Genomic DNA, 25786 nt, shown 5'->3' on the forward strand with positions numbered 1-25786 from the left:
AGCCGGTTCACACGCTTGTCCAGAAGTAAATCTGTCATTCACTTGTCCGAGTAAAACATGTGCTTGTCCGGATTTTTTTTGTAAATATAATCTATACTGAAGCAATATTCTCACCAGTGTTCAATCAGCTTTGACATATTTAAATATGCATATTTGTCATATTTGTACCTTTTTATAAAGGGCATTTTTCCATAATCTTATTAAATATAGGGTATGCTTCGGCTTTCCTTTTATATTCTTAAATTTAATCAATAAATTAAATTAGAATAAGACATTATAGGCTGTTACCCATCAAATTAAATCATTTACACTGAAAAATTACAACTGCATTAAATAATGTTATGAGATTATTTTAAATATTTTTGAATATTCAAATAAGAAATGTTGGAAAGATGAAACTATTCTTCAGTGAAACGGCTGAATCATTCAAGAATTTGGCGGTCGTTTACGAATGGCCTATTGGAAATATTGATATATATTGAATCTTTGATTCAACCAATTCATTAAAACGCTGAATCATTCAGTAACACACACTGTTGCTGTGAGATGCGTTACGGTTCTGCTGTGATATTTGTTTGGAACTATTTTCGCTGCTGAAATAGAACAAAAACAGTCCATATTACTTCTAAAATGTAAGTGACTCAATGTTAAATTGTTTATGGAACTGGCGTATGAAATCAGTGTCATGTTCAGTCATGATGGTATTCAGGAAAACAACACTCTTTTTAGTGTGATGTTGCTTAACTGTATCATATGTTATAAATATAAAAACTGCACAATTTTAACAGTGTATGTTAACTGAGCTTCTGTGTGCAAGCGGCGCTCGTTTGTTTTCGATTTTCTCCTCGAGAGGCTGCGCGAGCCTCAACAGCTCAACCTTGTTAACTTCAGTTTGTTTTATATTATTATCCACTATCGATCTCCACTTACACTGAATCAGAATCATTATTGCACTTTGGTGATTCCCTAGTTATTTTTTGTTTTGACGTTTTAACCAGGATACTTGTCCGTCGGGCAAGTAAAAAAATTTTCACTTGCCCCTTCAAAAAAATCCACTTGTCCCGGACAAGCATTAATGTCGAGCCCTGACGTGCATTTATAATGTCACGTACCTGCACGTTGAACGCGATTTTTCTTCAATGAAGGGGAGAAGGAGGCGGGATATAAAAGGACGGATTACTACAGCACTTGTATCGTTGCACTGAATGGCTATTAGCTGTGAGAAGACAGTGTCAGGCAATGTATTGGCAGAGATGTATAGTAACGAAGTAGAACTACTTCACTACTGTACTTAAGTACTAAAAGGCAGTATCTGTACTTTACTAGAGTATTATTTTTTTCTCCTACTTCCACTTTTACTTCAGTACATATCTTCGATGAGTTTAATACTTTTACTCCGATATTTTTTTTATGTGCTGCATCGTTACTCGTTACAATTATAAAAATGTTACGAATCATTCCATTCCATTCCAAACACACATTACCGCGCATGAGAGAGAGAGCACGCGCGCGAGAGTGCGAGAGAGAGAGACAGAGCGCGAGAGAGAGAGACAGAGCGCGAGAGAGAGAGACAGAGCGCGAGAGAGAGAGAGTGCGAGAGAGAGAGACAGAGCGCGAGAGAGCGAGAGCGCGCGAGAGAGAGAGACAGAGCGCGAGAGAGAGAGACAGAGCGCGAGAGAGAGAGACAGAGCGCGAGAGAGAGAGACAGAGCGCGAGAGAGAGAGACAGAGCGCGAGAGAGAGAGACAGAGCGCGAGAGAGAGAGACAGAGCGCGAGAGAGAGAGACAGAGCGCGAGAGAGAGAGAGTGCGAGAGAGAGAGACAGAGCGCGAGAGAGAGAGAGAGCGCGAGAGAGAGAGACAGAGCGCGAGAGAGAGAGAGTGCGAGAGAGAGAGACAGAGCGCGAGAGAGAGAGACAGAGCGCGAGAGAGAGAGACAGAGCGCGAGAGAGAGAGAGTGCGAGAGAGAGAGACAGAGCGCGAGAGAGAGAGACAGAGCGCGAGAGAGAGAGACAGAGCGCGAGAGAGAGAGAGTGCGAGAGAGAGAGACAGAGCGCGAGAGAGAGAGACAGAGCGCGAGAGAGCGAGAGCGCGCGAGAGAGAGAGACAGAGCGCGAGAGAGAGAGACAGAGCGCGAGAGAGAGAGACAGAGCGCGAGAGAGAGAGACAGAGCGCGAGAGAGAGAGACAGAGCGCGAGAGAGAGAGACAGAGCGCGAGAGAGAGAGACAGAGCGCGAGAGAGAGAGACAGAGCGCGAGAGAGAGAGAGTGCGAGAGAGAGAGACAGAGCGCGAGAGAGAGAGAGAGCGCGAGAGAGAGAGACAGAGCGCGAGAGAGAGAGAGTGCGAGAGAGAGAGACAGAGCGCGAGAGAGAGAGACAGAGCGCGAGAGAGAGAGACAGAGCGCGAGAGAGAGAGACAGAGCGCGAGAGAGAGAGACAGAGCGCGAGAGAGAGAGAGTGCGAGAGAGAGAGACAGAGCGCGAGAGAGAGAGACAGAGCGCGAGAGAGCGAGAGCGCGCGAGAGAGCCCCGCGAGCGCGCGAGAGAGCCCCGCGAGCGCGCATTCACTGTCTTTGAAACAACACGAGCGTATTGCGCTCAAATTGCTCTCTATTTGTTTACATAGTTAATGTGCACTGTGAAGTAACATACAAACAATGAACAGCTGTATTTTTATTAACTAAGATTAACAAAGATTAATAAATACATTAACAAATGTATTGATCATGGTTAGTTCATGTTAGTTATTAGTCTAATACATTAACTAATGTAATGTTAACAAATCAAACCATATTGTAAAGTGTTACAAACAAATCATTTACTCAGAACACCTCTTGACATGACAATATAAGTGTGCTTACCCCATTTTTTTTTTTAGTAAGAGTGGTTATAGTAAGATTGAATATTAATGAACTACAGTATTTTCAGGTTATTTATATGAAAATATGTAGAAAAATTACCTACCAACATTGTGATTGTCCTTTAGGTTAATCATTTGAAATAATAAAAACAATATGATGTTCAAACTTTTGACTATTTTCTTTAATAACTACATAACACAATACTTGTACTTTTACTTTCAGTACTTGAGTAGTACATTTTAAAATAAACTACTTGCAATACTTAAGTACAAAAAATGTTGAATACTTTAGTACTTCTACTTAAGTGTGGTGCTTAAAGAGCACTTCAACTTCTACTCAAGTCACTTGTACTTTTACTCAAGTATGTGTCTCTAGTACTTTATACATCTCTGTGTATTGGACAAAACAGCGACCATAAATGTAAAGAAACGAAGTTGCTTATTATGTTTTCCTAACAAGCAACCACATATTTTAAAATAAGCCCAAAAAACCGCAACCCGCGGTTTTTTTATCGAGACTCAAAGCGACCCAAAGTCGCGTGTTATACGCGGACTTGGCAACTATGAATACAAACAGCATTGAGCTGATGCGTGTACCTGCTGATCCACCAGCATCAAGGCCCGTCTGCCGTTGACAGGACCCAGGAAACGGTGCACCAGGGCGGCCCAGCCCAGAGAGAACTGGAACTCGATGTTTTCCTGGAAGTCTGAGCAGAGCGTGGCACAGTTCAGGTCGTAGCTGAGCTCAAACTTCCTGCAGGGAATGAGCATGTGGAGCTGGTTCTGGACCGCGGAGGGCAGCAGAGACTTCAGACACTCTGGAAGGAGAATACACCGTTTATACATCCATGCAAGCATTTCATTTATGACTCAATAGATGTGTGAAGACTATAAGATGTATTGAGAAGCACATGTGCGAATGGCTAAAGTTGAAGAAGGTAAAGTTGCACGTTCTACAGACTCACACTTTCAGTTTGTAATCACTGAACACAGTGCATTTTACTTATGATCTACTCTTGATGAATTATGACAAGGTTTACTTTATAGGATTTATATTACATGCTGAGTACATATTTTAACTCCCTCGTCTTTTTGAATGAGTAGCTGCCAGTAGTAATACATGTACATTTCAAAATAAGAGCCCTTGTGTATTTTGGGATGTTCATAATTAAAAGTCTTGCCTTGTACATACTTTTTTCCTGGTTATTATTTGTATTTTGGTTTCAAAATAAAACTGTATCTGTCAATAGTAATACATATACATTTCAAAATAAGAGTCCTGGTGTATTTTGGCATGTTCATAATTAAAAGTCCTGCATTATAGATACTTTTTTCCTGGTTATTATTGATATTTTGGTTACAAAATAAAACTTTAGATGGCAATAGTAAAAAAAAAAATGTATTTCAAAATAAGAGTCCTGGTGTATTTTGGCATGTTCATAATTAAAAGTCTTGCCTTGTACATACTTTTCCCTGATTATTATTGGTATTTGTCCATAATTAAAAGTCCTGCATTATAGATACTTTTTTCCTGATTATTATTGATATTTTGGTTACAAAATAAAACTATATATGGCAATAGTAGTACATATATATTACAAAATAAGAGTCCTGGTGTATTTTGGGACGTTCATAATTAAAAGTCTTGCCTTGTACATACTTTTTTCCTGGCTATTATTTGTATTTTGGTTACAAAATAAAACTATATATGGCAATAGTAATACATATACATTTTAAAATAAGAGTCCTTGTGTATTTTGGCATGTTCGTAATTAAAAGTCCAGCATTATGCATACTTTTGTCCTGGATATTATTAGTATTTTGGTTACTACAGAAACTATATATAAATAGTATTACAAATAGATTTTAAAATAAGAGTCCTTGTGTATTTTGGCATGTTCGTAATTAAAAGTCCAGCATTATGCATACTTTTGTCCTAGATATATTAGTATTTTGGTTACTACAGAAACTATATATAAATAGTATTACAAATAGATTTCAAAATAAGAGTCCACGTGTCTTTTGACATGTTCAAAATTAAAAGTCCGGCATTATGCATAATTTTGTCCTGGATATTTTTGGTTACTACAAAAACTATATATAAATAGTATTACATATCGATTTCAAAATAAGAGTCCTGGTGTATTTAGGCATGTTCATAATTAAAAGTACTGCATTATGCATACTTTTTTCCTGGTTATTATTGGTATTTTGGTTACAAAATAAGCTATATCTGTCAATAGTAATGCATAGACATTTCAAAATAAGAGTCCATGTGTCTTTTGACATGTTCAAAATTAAAAGTCCGGCATTATGCATCATTTTGTCCTGATTATTTTTGGTATATTGGTTACTACGAAAACTGTATATATAAATATAGATTTCAAAATAAGAGTCAGTGTGTATTTTGGCATGTTCATAATTCAAAGTACTGCATTATGCATACTTTCTTCCTGGTTATTATTGGTATTTTGGTTACAAAATAAACTGTATGTGGCAATAATGCATATGCATTTCAAAATAAGAGTCCTTGTAGATTTTGGCATGTTCATAATTAAAAAAATACTTTTTTTCACTGGTTATTATTTTTTTTAATTTTGGTTACAAAATAAACTGTATCTGGCATCTAATTAAAGTAAACTCTTGTAGCTTCTGTCTCGACTGTCCTGTCACAGGAAGATTAACACATATTATTCAACATATAGATTTTACTCACTACTGTTTAGCGTTGCTACAGTAGATTGCCACCACTGAGCAATCACAATCATGTATTTCAGAGAGCAACACTTCAGCGGTTATCAGACATCATCTATTAATAGGACTGTCACCTACTGCTGTTTAAATATCAAACACAGGTCATTGTGTCTGTCAGGACCTGGTGTTCTCACATACCCATCATGTCTTTCTGAGAGGACTGTACAGAGGCGTTTACTGCATCAGAACAGCGGAAGGCCAGATTCTTGCCCATGCCCTTCTCAATGTGGTTCAGAAGATCCTGCAAATAGGAGTGAAAAATGTACCTGATTACGGGTCAGCTCTGCTCATCCATTTACAAAACATGAAACCGTTGATAAAGGCCAATTCTGAGTTTGACTTTTAAGGGGCGAGAGCGCACTCACAGATTTGTAGATTTTAAGCACATTAGGTGACGGGTGAAAATCCGAATGAAACTCGTCTATGAGCACAGACAGACGGCAGATCTCTTCTGCCATGGCGTTCGACACCTGAGACACATAGAGGAAGACGTTCACACAACATTAAATCTTCTCTGGATTCTAGTGGGTTGCATGATAGCAAGACTTACTAACAACAAGGAAGTATAAAAACGAATGTAAATGCAAATGTTGTAAAAAGTATAGTCGTTTTATCATCAAGGTGAACAGATTCCTGTGGTTTACCTTGTTTTCGACCTCCTTTGTGATGGCCTCGATTTGTTTCTTGATGTCCTGGATGAGCAGGTTCATTTGATTGCGGACAAAATCCAGTCGGTCCATTAGATAATCTCTCTCCTCCAGAGAGGCGACCCTGCGATCAGACACGACTACATGAGCGATGACAATGAAGCTCTGAGATTGGACACGTGCCAATATACAGTAATACATTATGGAACAACAGAAATGCAGACGTTAAATGTTTTAAACAGCCATTCAGATTTTTGTATTCATTACTATAATTAAATACTTAAAGGAACACTACACTTTTTTCCGATCTCCGGGTCTGGCGGTAGCACTTTTAGCATAGCTTAGCATAAACCATTGAATCTGATTAGACCGTTAGCATCTCGCTCAAAAATGACACAATGATATTACACAGCTCTCACACACTCATGGACGGCTCAAAGCTCTTGATTATTACGCAGGAATGAGAGTATAGTTCCTACATATATCGGCCTAGAAAATCACAACTTTTCATTTTCCGTCGGTCTTAGTACACGATGTAACTACAGAAGAGTCAAGTTTTAAATAGGAAAAATATTGAAAGTAATTTTTTGATGCTAACGGTCTAATCAGATTCAATGATCTATGCTAAGCTATGCTAAAAGTGCTACCGCCAGACCCGGAGATCGGCTGAATGGATTAACCCTCTGGTGCTCTTCGGTCATTTCTGACCGGAAAATGTTCTGTTTTGAAATGTTAAAAATCTCTGCTTCATCGGAATGATATGAAACTTGGTGACTTTTCTTGCCTTAGGTATGTAAACACACAAAACAATTGGGATCATGATTCGAGCATGCTAATTGGTCGTAAAAAAAAAAAAGTAGCATTCATTGTCTTCGGTCATAAATGACCGACCATAGGAAATTAATGGGAAATCGGCAAAAACACAAAAATTCTCCGAATATTTGTGTGTATAATCTACAAATCGGCCACGATGCTGAAAAAAAGTACACAACAGTAAAGGGGTGATACTCTAAAACATCAAGAGTGTGATATTGACACATCCACTCACACACACACACAGTCGCACACTTATGCACACACACACACACACACACACACACACACACACACACACACACACACACACACACACACACACACACACACACACACACACACACACACACACACACACACACACACACACACACACACACACATGAAAAACTGAACCTATGAACCACATTTAGAATTTTTTTAAATCACAGCTTCATCAGAATGATATGAAACTTGTGGACTTTTCTAGCATTAAAAAAATTGAGGGCATGATTTGAGCATGCTAAGGGGTCGTAAAAAAAATACTCCCACTTGTGCTCTTTGGTCAAAAATGACCACCATAGGAAATTAATGGGAAATCTGCAAAAACACAAATTCACAGAAAAAAAAATCTATATTTCTAACAAACAAACAAAAAATATCTAAAACAAACAAAAAATATCTAACTGCAGAAGAGTCAAGTTTTAAATAGGAAAAATATTGAAAGTCATTTTTTGATGCTAACGGTCTAATCAGATTCAATGATCTATGCTAAGCTATGCTAAAAGTGCTAGTATATATTCAGTATATATTCAAATCCATTAAAAAAAAAAAATTTAATATGTTCAAAACAGAACTAGGGAATTCTCAAGCCTCTCCATAGAGACCTCTAGTGAATACACCCATGGTTGCATGATTTCTTAAATAATTCCAAAAGAGGTGCTAATCTGCCTTCAAAAAAAAATATTTTGAAGGCCTAGTCTCTATTTTAACCTGAAATACTGCAATAATTAAAAAAATAAAAAACAATTACAATTTTTTTTTACTATTTAAAAAAAATGTATAATTTTCAATGGCAAAAATAGACCATAATTATTGCATAAATATAAAAAAATACCATCAAATCATCTCAAAATACAAAATTAAAAATAAAAAATATTATTGAAGAAAAATAAATTGCATTGGTTTCACTGGGGTGGAGGAAGTTTAATTTTTAGGTGACCCCTAAACGAAGAGCACCAGAGGGTTAAACGACTGTAAAACTCAACTGTTTAACTCTAGGGGAGCTGGAAAATGAGGCATGTTCCTTTAAGTTTTATAACTTAATTCAATACTGTGATAAAAGCTTCAGCAATTATCATGATATGTAAATATGATACCATCACATGCCTACTTGAGATACTTTATCAACACTGCACTGATTAAGATAGTTTGGACTCATTTCAGAGACGAATCGCTCCACAATATTCTGCTCTCATGGTGTAGATTACCAGAACTTCTGATACCAAATCAAGAGAAAAGAAGACAAAAGAACAGGACGCACCTCTTATCCGCGGCGGTGATGTTGATTTGATCCATGATGTCTTTGACCGTTTCAGTGATCTGCTTTGCTCTGAATGTGTGCTGCTCAAACTTTGTTTTCACTGCTGAATGCGAGATACACTCCTGCGAGGTCATGCACACACACACACACGCTACTGTGACAGGAGCCGGCATGATATTAAAGGGTTAAAGGTTCAAACCTGCTGCAGCCGTAAACTAAATCACCAGAAATTAAAATCAAAAACTGCAGCAAATCTAAACCCCAAACATCAGCGACTCTCCAATTCATCTCACAGCAGCATAAACATAAACCATCAATAACACAATGCAATGAACACAAACTTTTCCCAAGAGAATTACAGTGGGGTCAAACATTTTAGAGCACCACATTAGATAGATATAGAAAGATAGATAGATAGATAGATAGATAGATAGATAGATAGATAGATAGATAGATAGATAGATAGATAGATAGATAGATAGATAGATAGATAGATAGATAGATAGATAGATAGATAGATAGATAGATAGATAGATAGATAGATAGATAGATAGATAGATAGATAGATAGATAGATAGATAGATAGATAGATAGATAGATAGAACGATAGAACGATAGATAGAACGATAGATAGATAGATAGATAGATAGATAGATAGATAGATAGATAGATAGATAGATAGATAGATAGATAGATAGATAGATAGATAGATAGATAGATAGATAGATAGATAGATAGATAGATAGATAGAACGATAGAACGATAGAACGATAGAACGATAGAACGATAGATAGATAGATAGATAGATAGATAGATAGATAGATAGATAGATAGATAGATGACAGACAGATAGATAGAACGATAGAACGATAGATAGATAGAACGATAGATAGATAGATAGATAGATAGATAGATAGATAGATAGATAGATAGATAGATAGATAGATAGATAGATAGATAGATAGATAGATAGATAGATAGATAGATAGATAGATAGATAGATAGATAGATAGATAGATAGATAGATAGATAGATTGACAGACAGATAGATGACAGACAGATAGAAAGAACGATAGATAGATAGAACGATAGATAGATAGAACGATAGATAGATAGATAGATAGATAGACAGACAGACAGACAGACAGACAGACAGACAGACAGACAGACAGACAGACAGACAGACAGACAGACAGATAGATAGAACAATAGATAGAACGATAGATAGATAGATAGAACGATAGATAGAACGATAGATAGATAGATAGATAGATAGATAGATAGATAGATAGATAGATAGATAGATAGATAGATAGATAGATAGATAGATAGATAGATAGATAGATAGATAGATAGATAGATAGATAGATGACAGACAGATAGATAGAACGATAGATAGATGACAGACAGATAGATAGAACGATAGATAGATAGAACGATAGATAGATAGAACGATAGATAGACAGACAGACAGACAGACAGACAGACAGACAGACAGACAGACAGACAGATAGATAGATAGATAGATAGATAGATAGAACGATAGATAGAACGATAGATAGATAGATAGAACGATAGATAGATAGATAGAACGATAGATAGATAGATAGATAGAACGATAGATAGATAGAACGATAGATAGATAGATAGATAGATAGATAGATGACAGACAGATAGATAGAACGATAGATAGATAGAACGATAGATAGATAGATAGATAGATAGATGACAGACAGATAGATAGAACGATAGATAGATAGAACGATAGAACGATAGATAGACAGACAGACAGACAGACAGACAGACAGACAGACAGACAGACAGACAGACAGACAGACAGACAGATAGATAGATAGATAGATAGATAGATAGATAGATAGAACGATAGATAGAACGATAGATAGAACGATAGATAGAACGATAGATAGAACGATAGATAGAACGATAGATAGATAGATAGAACGATAGATAGATAGATAGATAGAACGATAGATAGAACGATAGATAGAACGATAGATAGAACGATAGATAGAACGATAGATAGATAGATAGATAGATAGATAGATAGATAGATAGATAGATAGATAGATAGATAGATAGATAGATAGATAGATAGATAGATAGATAGAACGATAGAACGATAGATAGAACGATAGAACGATAGATAGAACGATAGATAGAACGATAGATAGAACGATAGATAGATAGATAGATAGATAGATAGATAGATAGATAGATAGATAGATAGATAGATAGATAGATAGATAGATAGATAGATAGATAGATAGATAGATAGATAGATAGATAGATAGATAGATAGATAGACAGACAGACAGACAGACAGACAGACAGACAGACAGACAGACAGACAGACAGACAGACAGACAGACAGACAGACAGACAGACAGACAGACAGACAGACAGACAGACAGACAGACAGACAGATAGATAGATAGATAGATAGATAGATAGATAGAACGATAGATAGATAGATAGATAGACAGACAGACAGACAGACAGACAGACAGACAGACAGACAGACAGACAGACAGACAGACAGACAGACAGACAGACAGACAGACAGACAGACAGACAGACAGACAGACAGACAGACAGACAGACAGACAGACAGACAGACAGACAGACAGACAGACAGACAGACAGACAGACAGACAGACAGACAGACAGACAGATAGATAGATAGATAGATAGATAGATAGATAGATAGATAGATAGATAGATAGATAGATAGATAGATAGATAGATAGATAGATAGATAGATAGATAGATAGATAGATAGAATAGATAGATAGATAGATAGATAGATAGATAGATAGATAGATAGATAGATAGATAGATAGATAGATAGATAGATAGATAGATAGAACGGTAGATAGATAGAACGATAGATAGATAGATAGAACGATAGAACGATAGATAGATAGATAGATAGATAGATAGATAGATAGATAGATAGATAGATAGATAGATAGATTGATAGATAGATAGATAGATAGATAGATAGATAGATAGAACGATAGAACGATAGATAGACAGACAGACAGACAGACAGACAGACAGATAGATAGATAGATAGATAGATAGATAGATAGATAGATAGATAGATAGATAGATAGATAGATCGATAGAACGATAGAACGATAGAACGATAGAACGATAGAACGATAGAACGATAGAACGATAGATAGATAGATAGATAGATAGATAGATAGATAGATAGATAGATAGATAGATAGATAGATGTGGTGTCAGATTTTTAACTTCACTGTATTTGTGGGATTTTTCAAATAATGATATAAACAAAAGTGCATTTGTTTAAACACAAAAAAACTGAAATATCCTGTAAAATAACTCCAGCCATACTGAACGAACAGAAAGAAGAGGGTGAAACAGAAATCCAAACTGAACTAAAGAAACAAATGTCCTCGCCTCAGTAAATCTAGACTTCAGCAATGACGACACCGATTGAAGAGGACATGAGCGGAGAGACTGATGGACTCCACTACACTTCAGCTGGACAAACACTGACCGCTCGAGATCATGTGACAAGAAGAAGAACTGAGCTCGAGAAGTTGCCTTCCTTTGGAAGTGGCCAATGAAGAATTCATATGTAAATGTAGATCGTGACTAAACAAGGCCTTTGAAGAACATCATCCCAAAATTGATGGGGGAAAAAACAAGAAATTATTTATTTTTAATAAAGAAAATCAGGCAAATTTTTAGGACTGTTAAAGGGTTAGTTCACCCAAAAATGAAAATTCAGTCATTAATTACTCACCCTCATGTCGTTCGACACCCGTAGGACCTCCGTTCATCTTCAGAACACAAATGAAGATATTTTAGTGTAAAGCTGATGCTGAGAAAGGCTTCAGATAGGCCTCCATTGGCATTCAGTACATTTACACTCACAAGACCCATAAAAGGCACTTAAAACGTCGTTACAAAGTCCATCTCACCACAGTGACTCTACAATAATTTTACGAAGCGGCGACAATAGTTTTTGTGTGCAAAAAAAAATCAAAATAACGACTTTATTCAACCTCTTCTTGTCCACCTGGAAAAGAGGAACACATATGTGAGAATGCTGTTTGTAGACTACAGCTCAGCATTCAACACCATTGTGCCCTCCATACTTGACATTAAACTCCGGGCTCTCGGCTTAAACAGCTTGTTATGCAGCTGGATCCTGGACTTCCTGTCAAACAGACGCCAGGTGGTCAGAATGGGCAGTAACATCTCCTCACCACTGACTCTCAACACTGGAGCCCCTCAGGGCTGTGTTCTCAGCCCACTCCTGTACTCTTTGTACACACATGACTGTGTGGCAACCCACAGCTCCAACACCATCATCAAGTTTGCTGACGATACGACGGTGGTAGGTCTCATCACTGACAATGATGAAACGGCCTACAGAGAGGAGGTGCACACTCTGACACGATGGTGTCAGGAGCACAACCTCTCCCTCAACGTCAGCAAGACCAAGGAGCTGGTGGTCGACTTCAGGAGGAATGAGAGAGAACACCGCCCCATCACCATCGATGGAGCACCGGTGGAGAGAGTCAGCAGCTTCAAGTTCCTCGGTGTCCACATCACAGAGGAACTCTCATGGTCCGTCCACACCGAGGCCGTTGTGAAGAAGGCTCATCAGCGCCTTTTCTTTCTGCGACGGCTGAGGAGGTTTGGAATGAGCCGCCACATCCTCACACGGTTCTACACCTGCACCATAGAGAGCCTGCTGACTGGCTGCATCACCACCTGGTACGGCAACAGTACCGCCCGCAGCCGCAAAGCCCTGCAAAGGGTAGTGCGCACGGCCAGCTGCATCATCGGAGGTGAGCTTCCCTCCCTCCAGGACATTTACGCCAGGCGGTGTGTGAAGAGAGCTCAGAGGATCATCAGAGACTCTAGCCACCCGAACCATGGGCTGCTCTCACTGCTGCCATCAGGCAGACGGTACCGCAGCATCAGATCACGCACCAGCCGACTCCAGAACAGCTTCTTCCCACAAACAATCAGACTCCTTAACTCTTGACCCATCAGGATCATAACACACACTGGACAGAATATCACTCAGCACAACCCACTGTAGATAAACACACATTATATACACATTTATTTATCATACAGCATCTATTGCACTTTGGATTTCAATTTTCAATCTGTGAATAATATTTTATACTGTACATTGTATATTATTATTACTATTATAGCGTAATGTATATTGTTTAGTGTATGTTTAGTGTATATTGTTTAAAGTATATGTATATTGTAAGTATGTGTATATTGTTTAAAGCTGTGAGAACTACACTCACATTGTGTAAATTATTTATTGTTTATTGTAGAGTTTACTGTGCTGTGAGTAATTGTGGGCGCATCAGTGTAATCTGATGCTGCTTTAAATGTTGTACATGTCATGTCATGACTACCATGTTGCTCGGAACTGCACCTAAGAATTTCACCTACTGTTGCACTTGTGCATATGTAGAGTGACAAATAAAGTGATTTGATTTGATTTGATTTGATTTTTGATCTTCCGTGTGTGCCTCCACGACGCATGCGCGAGAATATGACGTAGCGCCGGCGTTCGGGAATCCACTAAATGCACACTTAAGCCCGATTTTGAGAACTACGCCGAGACCTAAAGCACGATCAATGTAGAATTCAACAGCTTAGATACGCACGTCTTCCTCTGCTTGTAAACAAATCGCTTCTGGGTCATGTGTCCGAACGCCGGATCTGCGTCATATTCTCGCGCATGCGTCGTGGAGGCACACACGGAAGACAAGTACAAGTTGGATAAAGGTGTTATTTTGATTTTTTTTTTGCGCACAAAAACTATTGTCGTCGCATCGTAAGATTATTGTAGAGTCACTGTGGTGAGATGGACTTTGTAACGACGTTTTAAGAGCCTTTTATGGGTCTTGTGAGTGTAAATGTACTGAATGCCAATGGAGGCCTATCTGAAGCCTTTCTCAGCATCAGCTTTCAACAAAAATATCTTCATTTGTGTTCCGAAGATGAACGGTGATGAATTTTCATTTTTGGGTGAACTAACCCTTTAAGATGTTTCGCATCTCAGTGGTCCTAATAATAGGCTAATCACTTCCTTTATGAATTATATAACTATGACTGAAGTGTGTTTGTGATATCCTGCATTACTGTGTGAAGACCTGAACTCTCTGAAATAACTAGTCAACAAGTCTCTAGTGTTGATGGTCCCAGATAGGGATTGTACTGGAGGAAGTGCTTCACTTCTTTATCCGACACTCACCAAAGTCTTCAAACCGATATATCAGCCATCCTGAGATTATCTGTAAACTGTTTCACCCACTACTTACTGTAAACATGAGTTAATCATCCACATCTGTTCACATATTCTAATGCAACTGAGGCTAAAGCAACTAAATCATCGGTAGATTGCATTAACCCCTTAACCGTCACCCCCCTTTTTCCAAACTTAAAGGGCTGTAATTCAAGAATGCTTTGGAATATAGACCTACGTTTGGTCTTGTTTTAAAGCAGATTATTGCTGAAGTTAATTCAAAATATGAAAGTATGAAAAAGTTATGGAAGTTTAAATTTACTGTAAATAAAAAATACTGTACTAAATATTTTTTCTTTTATATAAAATATATAGTTTTACAAAAATGTTTTAATCTAAAATTACTATAAAATCAAAGCCATATGTCTAACTAAGTTGTGTTCCAAATTTGAAGTTGATATCACAAAAATTGAAGTTCCCATGAGATTTTGTTTAGAAGCAATACCAGAAATAGCCACCGGGTGTCATTGAAATTTCATTGATTGTTTTTTTGATGCATTTTCCTGTCCAAATGTCACTTCCATCACAAAACGGTCACCAAATATGGAACCTTGAGACTCAGACCTTTCCGACGATATGCGTTTTGTCAAGATTAGAAAAGATTTTGATTATAAAGTAGTTAAAATAAATGTTGTAATATGAAACATGACACCGCCCACTAGGGGAGGAGCCTGCTAAAAGAATTTAAAGTACCATTTCCATGGTAACGCAACGTCCAATTTCATAACGGTTTTCACAGGATGAATTTTGAGTTTGTAAGCTTTCGAATGATACCTAATTTATGATAATTACTAAAATGTATGATACGAAAAAAAGACGATAAAAAAAAAAGAGTGCCAGGTGTCCCGCTAGTGGGACGGTGACAGTTAAGGCAGCTACTAAATACAAATTTAATTTAACACCGTGTCCCTAACTAGATGGGATGCGATTCCAGCGACAACCAATTTGTCTGTCCGCACCGGACGCGACTACGAGATGTGTCAATCAATCAAAGATCACAGCCAATCAGAAGAGCGTGTGGGCGGAGTCAGTGCGAACGCACTGCACTCGCAATAAAATGGACATACATAATCAAATTCAGAAATATCACACAATTTTAACATTAAACGACTATTTTAAACGGATAGTTCACCGAAAAAATATTCACTGCCATTATAATTAACATTATTTTAATACATATTTTATAACGTATAACATTTTAACTCAGTAGTCGTCTGAAAGATGACTGTCATATACACCTAGGATGGCTTGAGGGCGAGTAAATTATGGGATCATTTTCTTTTTTGGGGCGAACTATCCCTTTCTATCGAGTAATCAAACACTCAACCATAACAACGCGCTTATTTTTCTTAAAGGTGCCCTGCCACACAAAACCGTTTTTATTTGTATTTTTTGAAATATGTGTTTGTGTTGTCATGAATGTGAAAATGAAATGCTACCTGCTCTCAGCTCTAGCCACTGAAAAGAAATAAGTGGAGAAATCAGGCCATTTACAAAAGCAGTCTGACGTGGTGTTGCCTGAGCTCATTACTATTCATGAGCTCGCCCAGTTGAGACCACGCCCACAGAATTTGTCTCGCTCAGTGACCGTTTTCGTATACAGTAAGGCTGAAAGCCATATATATATATATATGGCAATACACCTGAAGGAGCCATTTCTACAGAGATACAGACGATATAGCGATTCCTCTACTTGTTGTGCTGGATAAAGAATTCTGATAGCCAGGCTCTCATTGGCTAGCTGTTAGCCAATCAGGGTCAAGCAGCTTAGCTCGTTGAATATTAATGAGAACTGGCTCCGTCTTCCTGCAGGCTTTTTATACCACACTAGAATGGCTTAAAACAAGGTAGCCAAGGCATTTTTTTCCATGGTAGAACCTCAGACTTTACCAAAAAAGTAATGAAATATGCGTGGCAGGGCACCTTTAATACAAACCAGCGAGCCATGACAGCGACAGGAGGATGATGACGGCGAATAGACAACATGAATTTTGTCTTATTCTACTATAAACAACTTTGAACCAATTGTGTGAAGATCTAAGTGATGCGAGTACAGATTCGTTATTGTTTTTACCGTACAAGACCTGTGAAATGTTATATGAGCAGGATAATGTTTTAGAAGACCCCTTGGCTAACCGCTAAAATGAATTTTATTAATATATGTATGCACATATTGTTCAACGACAAAAAGACGCAGATGTTAAGGTTACAATGTTGTATAATGTAGGCTGTGATGTCTTTTTTTAAGCGGTAACATAAACCATGAGTACTCGGGTATTGACAAGTAATCAACTAGGAGAAATCAGTAGTCGTGCGACCTACTTTGTATGTTGTAGTTCCAGTCATGAAATTGCAAAATTTATAACGTTTGTTAAACAGAATCTCCTGTTGCTCGTCGAGTTTCGCTGGTCAGAACAAAACATGCCTTTTATAACATGTCGCGGAATCACATCACGTCTAGTTAGAACAGGTGTTAGTCTTTTTTGGTTTTCATGTAACCTAAAGCAGCTACAGTTCTCCTATCTAGCAACCGCACAATCAGCTCCGACTTGCCTCAAACGATCTCTCAAAGCTCTGGAACTCCTTCAATCGTTCCTGAAACCCCTCAGCGAGAGCACCACCTGCAAACACACACACATGCATCTTTATCAAGCTCTATAAACACACATCCAGGTTTAACAGAGTAACTCTTGAGCACACTTGGACCTTGTAGCACATTAAGTGACACCAGTTGTGCAACCCACCAATAAACTTGACACAATGACCAACAATTCAACCACGCTGCAACGTCCAGCAATACCAAGCACAACCAAAACAATGTACAAAAGCAAAATGCATGCAGTTTTGTTTTTTAACCCCTAGACGGCCAAAAGGTACACTATTTTCCCCTAAGTTTTGGGACGCCTGCCTTTACATGCACATAATGACATCCTGTTCTTAATCCGTAGGGTTTAATATGGAGTCGGCCCACCCTTTGCAGCTCTAACAGCTTCAGCTCTTCTGGGAAGGCTTTACACAAGGTTTAGGAGTGTGTTTATGTCCATTCTTCTAGAAGCGCATTTGTGAGGTCAGGCACTGATGTTGGACGAGAAGGCCTGGCTCTAATTCATCCCAGAGGTGTTCTATCAGGTTGAGGTCAGGACTCAAGTTCCTCCACACCAAACTCACTCATCCATGTCTTTATGGAGCGACGCTTTGTGCACTGGTCAGTCATGTTGGGACAGGAAGGGGCCGTCCCCAAACTGTTCCCACAAAGTTGGGAACATGAAATTGTCCAAAATGTCTTGGTATGCTGAAGCTTTAAGAGTTCCTTTCGCTGGAACTAAGGGGCCAACCCCTGAAAAACAACCCCATCCCTTAATCCCCCCTCCACTAAACTTTACACTTGGCACAATACAGTCAGGCAAGTCCCGTTCTCCTGGCAACCACCAAACCCAGACTCGTCCATGGGATTGCCAGACAGAGAAGCGTGATTGGTCACTCCAGAGAACACGTCTCCACTGCTCTAGAGTCCAGTGGCGGCGCGCTTTACCCCACAGCATCCTGCGCTTTGCATTGCACTTGGTGATGTAAGGCTTGGATGAGCTGCTCGGCCATAGAAACCCATTCCCTGAAGCTCTACACACTGTTCTTGAGCTCATCTGAAGGCCACAGAAGTTTGGAGGTCTGGAGCTCTTGACTCTGCAGAAAGTTGGCTGTGACCCTCAGCATGTGCTGACCCCGCTCTGTGTTTTTCACTTTGTGGCTGAGTTGCTGTTGTTCGCAATTGCTTCCACTTTGTTATAACACCACTAACAGTTGAGTGTGGAATATTTAGTATAATATTTGGACTTATTGCACAGGTGGCCACCGATCACGGTACCACGCTTGAGTTCTCTGAGCTCCTGAGAGCGGCCCATTCTCTCACTAATGTGTGTAGAAGCGTCTGCACTAGAGCTTGATTTATACATATTGATATATATTATTGATTTATGTGGCTATGAAGTGATTGAACACCTGAACTCAGTGATTTGGAGGGGTGTCCCAATACTTTTGAGAATATAGTGTATCTTTAAATGTACAAGAAAGACCAAAAATATATACCTAATAGGGATGGGCGATATCTTATCGTTTGCGATATACCGGTAAAAATTCTTCCCACGATAAGAATTTGTCTTCCCGCGATAATAACGATAAAGCCTAGTTGATGGCGCGACCCATCCGCACAGTGCCGCCGCTGGCCGTTATTACTTTATGATGGCCGCAGTGGCTGCATCTGTCAATTTGTATGGCTGAACGGGGGTTAGAGAGAGAATTTTCTTGTGGTGCCCCCGCAGCACTCGGTGCCCCAAGCGCCGCGCAATGGGACCGGCGGCACTGAATCCGCATCTCACGTGCAGAGCGAAAACAACTATGGCGGAAGCTGCGGAAGAGTTCATAGCTAAACGAGGGGCTACCTGAGGGCGATCTGAACCTGTACATACAGATGTATTTTCACTCGCTGAGCACTTGGACTGAGCGCTTAAGAGATTCGCTCTTTCTCAATCGATCGGTAAAGCACACTATTTCAGTTCATCTCAATAAATGCGCAGTGTATTTGACGCACATTAAACACTAGTGTGAGGCGCGCGACTGAGAGCGCTCAGTGTTTCACACACACTCAAAGAGAGAGCGAGAGAGTCTTATACCACACAGAATTGACGTGCTACATGTAAACAATATCCTTTGTTGTATTTTCCTGTAAAATAATGGCGTTTATTTGGAATTATTCAGCCTTTCATGAACAGGAAGAAACGAATGCACAAACGGGAATCTCATTGGCTGGCGTGCACCTATTACTGTGTTTTGATTTGCAAATCAGTTAGAATGAGCGCTGACAACGTGATTAATATTCATGAACCCAGAAGCTCATTATTCCTTAGTGCAGTTTATTTTTATTAGTAGAAGAATTCGTGGTATTATTATCTTAACTCAAATTACTGAAGATCTATCATTAAATCATTATTTTAAACTTTTTTGTAATCTGAAGACATTTTTGGGATAATTACTTTTGCTGTCTCTGCTATTTTTACCACTGTTTGCACCATGTATGAATAAATACAGAATCGGTTTACATGTAAAACTTGTCATTGATTTCAAAATTATTATTGTTTGTATTGTGTGATGTTTTTTTTAGCACAGTTGCACTATTTAAATTTTACCTGCACTTTTACAGAAGACAATTAGATCTGCAACTTTTCTATTTCTGAAAAGGCTGGTGTGGAATTTCACATAAAAAACAATTAATTAATTAATTAATTAATTATATATATATATATATAATTAATTAATTAATTAATTATATATATATATATATATATATATATATATATATATATATATATATATATATATATATATATATATATATATATATATATATATATATATATATATATATATATATATATATATATATTTAATGTATTATAGGAGCCTATTTGATGACATGTACGTTTTACTTTAGATCATTGTTTGTTTTTCTGAAACTCGCAAGAATGCATGCAGCTTTCACTTGTATCCAAAAACATGGGGAATGATACTACATTTATCGTCATTGATATCGTTATCGCAATAAATACTAGAAAATATCGGGATACATTTTTAAGTCCATATCGCCCATCCCTAATACCTAATATCACTCTTAAAATATGTAAAAAAATATATATTTTCAAAAAGTTTTAGTTACTTAGATTTCCTCATGAGTGTGTCCTGTGTCTGTTAATAATACAATACAAAAATGCCATGAAAGATCATTTCTTTAAATACCCAAATCTATGATTCCCATCCACTAGATGTCATGCGGGCAGTGAGTATCTGGCTCTGCCACGTGAAACCTCTTAAGATCACACTCTTACCCGTCTCTGGCATACCCTGCGCCCTCTGCATCCGCGAGTTCAGCACCTCCTTCGCCGATACAAAGAAAATGCGGTTAGGCGCCTGTGCTCGATCCACGACCTTCAGCTCCTCCACCAGGAAGTTCACACACCTGTCCGTGTGCTGCTTACGCACCTGAGACCATTAAAACAACCCCAAATCAATGACATATCAGAGATACGTTTCATTTTGCTTCGGGAACATCCGTAGTGAACCAAACAAACTCACGTCCTCCATGTATTCCGGTTCAGCAGCGGAAGCATCCCAGCGATTGTTCAGGATGAAGATGTTGGGCTTTGAGAGGCGTTCGTTGACCTTGTGAAAGAAATGCTTCTCCTTTAAAAAGAAATAAAGAGGTTGAGTTCGCTAGGGGTCGTGTGATGGAAACACTAATGAACACACTCACACACGTTGGGCTTTCATGTTTTATGGGGACTTTCCATAGACATATTGGTTTTAAATGTGTATTAACTGTATATTTTATCCCCCTACACTACCCCTACCCCTAAACCTAAAACTACCCATCACAGGAAACATTCTGCATTTTAACATTTTCAAAAAACATCATCATTATAACATGATTTATAAGTTGTTTTTACGGTGGCCCAGTAGTGCACAACACAACGAAATATAAAAAGCAAACATAAGTTCACAACACAACGAAAAAGCCACAACACAAATAAATCAAGCCACAACACAACGAAAAAGCCACAACACAACGGAAATGCTCCCAACCACTCGGAGCGCAGTAAAGTTGCCACTGTTCGTCAATCTTACAAAGAAATCAATACCACAATTAATTTTAACAGTATGTAGGCTAACCATTGTTTATCGGTATGAAATATTAATTTAAAATCACCTACATGCATTATAGCTGAATATTTATGCTCGAGAATGCTTTGACCCGATACCACGGCGCTAAGGGGACGTCTGCCGATTCCACAAAGTGGTTGAAACTTATAATTTGTATGGATTAAAATTGCTTTTAACATTTAAAAACAGACATGTTAAAATTCCACAGCTGGATTGTATTGGTAAAACTGACTTAATAATGCACGACACAACATTGGAATTTGAAAAAAAAAAAAAAAAAAAAAAGATACTTTAATTCATACAAATTATGTTTCAACTTGGTGGAATTGGCAGACGCTCCCTGAGCGCAGTGGCAGCGGGTCAAAGGGTTCTTGAGTGTAAGTATGCAGTTCGTGCACGTATATCGATATTTCATGTCGATATACAACTGCACACTTAAAACTGATCGTAGTGTTTAAATATTTGTAAGATTGGCGAATCTATAGAACAATGCAAGGAAAACTAACTTTACCACACTCCGAGAGTCCCCTAGTGGTCGGGAGCATTACCGCTGTGTTGTGGCTTGATTTCGTTGTGTTGTGGCTTGATTTCATTGTGGTGTGGCTTGATTTCGTTGTGTTGTGGATTTTTAGTTGTGTTGTGGATTTTTCGTTGTGTTGTGGCTTGATTTCATTGTGGTGTGGCTTGATTTCGTTGTGTTGTGGATTTTTAGTTGTGTTGTGGATTTTTCGTTGTGTTGTGGCTTGATTTCATTGTGTTGTGGCTTGATTTCGTTGTGTTGTGGATTTTTTACGTTGTGTTGTGGCTTGATTTCGTTGTGTTGTGGATTTTTCGTTGTGTTGTGGATTTTTCGTTGTGTTGTGGATTTTTCGTTGTGTTGTGGCTTGATTTCGTTGTGTTGTGGATTTTTCGTTGTGTTGTGGCTTGATTTCGTTGTGTTGTGGATTTTTCGTTGTGTTGTGGCTTAAATTCGTTGTGTTGTGGCTTGATTTCGTTGTGTTGTGGATTTTTCGTTGTGTTGTGGCTTGATTTTGTTGTGTTGTGGATTTTTCGTTGTGTTGTGGATTTTTCGTTGTGTTGTGGCTTGATTTCGTTGTGTTGTGGCTTGATTTCATTGTGGTGTGGATTTTTTGTTGTGTTGTGGCTTGATTTCGTTGTGTTGTGGATTTTTCGTTGTGTTGTGGATTTTTCGTTGTGTTGTGGATTTTTCGTTGTGTTGTGGATTTTTCGTTGTGTTGTGGCTTGATTTCGTTGTGTTGTGTTGTGGATTTTTCGTTGTGTTGTGGCTTGATTTCGTTGTGTTGTGGATTTTTCGTTGTGTTGTGGCTTAAATTCGTTGTGTTGTGGCTTGATTTCGTTGTGTTGTGGCTTGATTTCGTTGTGTTGTGGATTTTTCGTTGTGTTGTGGCTTGATTTTGTTGTGTTGTGGATTTTTCGTTGTGTTGTGGATTTTTCGTTGTGTTGTGGCTTGATTTCGTTGTGTTGTGGCTTGATTTCATTGTGGTGTGGATTTTTTGTTGTGTTGTGGCTTGATTTCGTTGTGTTGTGGATTTTTCGTTGTGTTGTGGATTTTTCGTTGTGTTGTGGATTTTTCGTTGTGTTGTGGCTTGATTTCGTTGTGTTGTGGCTTAAATTCGTTGTGTTGTGGCTTGATTTCGTTGTGTTGTGACTTGATTTCGTTGTGTTGTGGATTTTTCGTTGTGTTGTGGCTTGATTTCGTTGTGTTGTGGCTTGATTTCGTTGTGTTGTGGATTTTTCGTTGTGTTGTGGATTTTTCGTTGTGTTGTGGCTTGATTTCGTTGTGTTGTGGCTTGATTTCGTTGTGTTGTGGCTTGATTTCGTTGTGTTGTGGATTTTTCGTTGTGTTGTGGATTTTTCATTGTGTTGTGGCTTGATTTCATTGTGTTGTGGATTTATTTTGTTTTATTGTGAACTCATGTATGTTTTTAAATTTCGTGTTGTTCACTACTGGGCCACCGTATGCTTTCCTCATGGGGACCAAAGGATGAGGACAAGGATTTCGGATATTGACATTTTGTCCCCATAACGTAGGCTTTACCAGGCCACACACACACACAGACAGCTTAAAGACAAAACATGTGTTCGCTTATCAAATCAGCTGTTGAGCAGCAATAAACTACAGCATTAAATCAGTCGGGAACATGAAGAATGTGCACTTAAAGACACAATATGTAATTTTTCGCTGTGAGATGTCGCATATTCAAAACAAAGGCGTGTCTTGATGACATCTGGATTTTGCGGAGCTTTTATCCTGCCACAGATGAGCTCTTCCTCTTCTTCCGCTCATGTGTATGTGGGGTAACGCAGCGCTATTTTATCATATTACACACATTTGAGTTTGTTAAAGTTATAATGCTACAATAAGCGTTCACTCGGTGGCGACTATGAAGACACTTGTTCACACTGCAATGAGAGATCATATTAGGGGGTAAAACATGGTACTCGCAGTAAATCAAGAACACCAGATTTAAACAAATCAGACTAACTGTGTTGAGCTGGAGAACAATGATTAGTATCTGTCCATGAATGATCAAAACAGTTGCTCGCCTGTCTAATAAACCACATCAGATATTAAAGCGGCTTTGGTGTTTCCATGGTTTCTACAAAATAAAACCAGAAATCGAGGGTAATGCGGGTATGACGTCACTGATGGGTGACACACAGACACGGTCCATGTCCTGGTTAAAATTGATGATTTCTGATGATTTAAAGGGTTAGTTCACCCAAAAATGAACATTCTGTCATTAATTACTCACCCTCATGTCGTTCGACACCCGTAAGACCCATAAAAGGCACTTAAAACGTTGTTACAAAGTCCATCTCACCACAGTGGCTCTTCAATAATTTTACGAAGCGACGACAATAGTTTTTGTGCGCAAAAAAAAAAAATCAAAATAACGACTTTATTCAACCTCTTCTTGTCTTCGGTGTGTGCCTCCACGACGCATGCGCGAGAATATGACGCAGATCCGGCGTTCGGGAATCCACTAAATGCACACTTTAGCCCCATTTTGAGAACTACGCCGAGACCTAAAGCACGATCAATGTAGAATTCAACAGCTTAGACACGCGCGTCTTCCTCTGCTTGTAAACAAATCGCTTCTGGGTCATGTGTCCGAACGCCGGATCTGCGTCATATTCTCGCACATGCGTCGTGGAGACACACACGGAAGACAAGAACAGGTTGGATAAAGTCGTTATTTCGATTTTTTTTTGCGCACAAAAACTATTGTCGTCGCATCGTAAAATTATTGTAGAGTCACTGTGGTGAGATGGACTTTGTAATGACGTTTTAAGTGCCTTTTATGGGTCTTGTGAGTGTAAATGTACTGAATGCCAATGGAGGCCTATCTGAAGCCTTTCTCAGCATCAGCTTTACACTAAAATATCTTCATTTGTGTTCTGAAGATGAACGGAGGTCTTACAGGTGTCGAACGACATGAGGGTGAGGAATTAATGACAGAATTTTCATTTTCGGGTGAACTAACCCTTTAAACATTCTTGGAAACATTTGGGATAATGTAAGTACACAAGTCAACAAAATATATATATTTTTAAATCCAAAAATCTTATATATTGTACCTTTAAACAGAAATGAATCAAATGAAAATAATGAGGGGGAAAAAAAGAAATATCCAAAACATTGATATATGGACATCTCTGAAATATTGGTTGAATCAGAAGGGAATAAATATTTAAAAACATTATGTATATGGAGGGATGTAAATGACTAAATTAATTAAATATATAAATAAATATATAAATAAACTATTAAATAAGTAATGGAATTTAGCAATAAATCAATAAAAGTACAAATGGTTCGCAAGAAGAAATAAATAAGGCGTGAAATAATTGTTTTCCCATTTAATATGAAAAAGTATGAAAATTTTTATTTTTGTTAATTTCTTTCTTTCATGTTATCAGCTACATTTCATCTCAAAGTGTATTTCATTTCGTGTTTCACATTCTGATTCAGATTTCACATCTAAAATGTTTTTCTCGCGTAATTTACTCATCTATACTTAAATTTCTTAATACTTTGACTTGTTTAGTGCAACGTTCCATGAATTTAGTTAAACGCCTCCATATGTATGCAGTGTGCCGCAATAAATGTTTCA

General features: G+C 38.2%; 2 protein-coding genes across 5 annotated transcripts in view; one reads left to right on the forward strand and one right to left on the reverse strand.

Annotated features, from left to right (window-relative positions):
- The window catches only part of traf3ip2b (TRAF3 interacting protein 2b), a 1379907-nt gene that overhangs the window by 221856 nt on the left and 1132265 nt on the right, over positions 1–25786 (forward strand). The gene's annotated exons all lie outside the window — the stretch shown is intronic.
- The window catches only part of mfn1b (mitofusin 1b), a 51082-nt gene that overhangs the window by 11928 nt on the left and 13368 nt on the right, over positions 1–25786 (reverse strand). For all 4 annotated transcript variants that reach the window (XM_079844556.1, XM_079844555.1, XM_079844554.1 and 1 more), the window contains exons 8-15: positions 21063–21170; positions 20816–20969; positions 17493–17560; positions 8597–8718; positions 6256–6382; positions 5977–6081; positions 5750–5852; positions 3455–3675 (exon numbers count right to left, since the gene is read on the reverse strand). In XM_079844556.1, the coding sequence (XP_079700682.1) occupies positions 3455–3675; positions 5750–5852; positions 5977–6081; positions 6256–6382; positions 8597–8718; positions 17493–17560; positions 20816–20969; positions 21063–21170 (1008 nt within the window). The remainder of the gene's footprint in view (positions 1–3454; positions 3676–5749; positions 5853–5976; positions 6082–6255; positions 6383–8596; positions 8719–17492; positions 17561–20815; positions 20970–21062; positions 21171–25786) is intronic.

The sequence above is a fragment of the Gobio gobio genome (assembly GCF_949357685.1).
Source record: "Gobio gobio genome assembly, chromosome: 19".
Lineage (NCBI taxonomy): Eukaryota > Metazoa > Chordata > Actinopteri > Cypriniformes > Gobionidae > Gobio > Gobio gobio.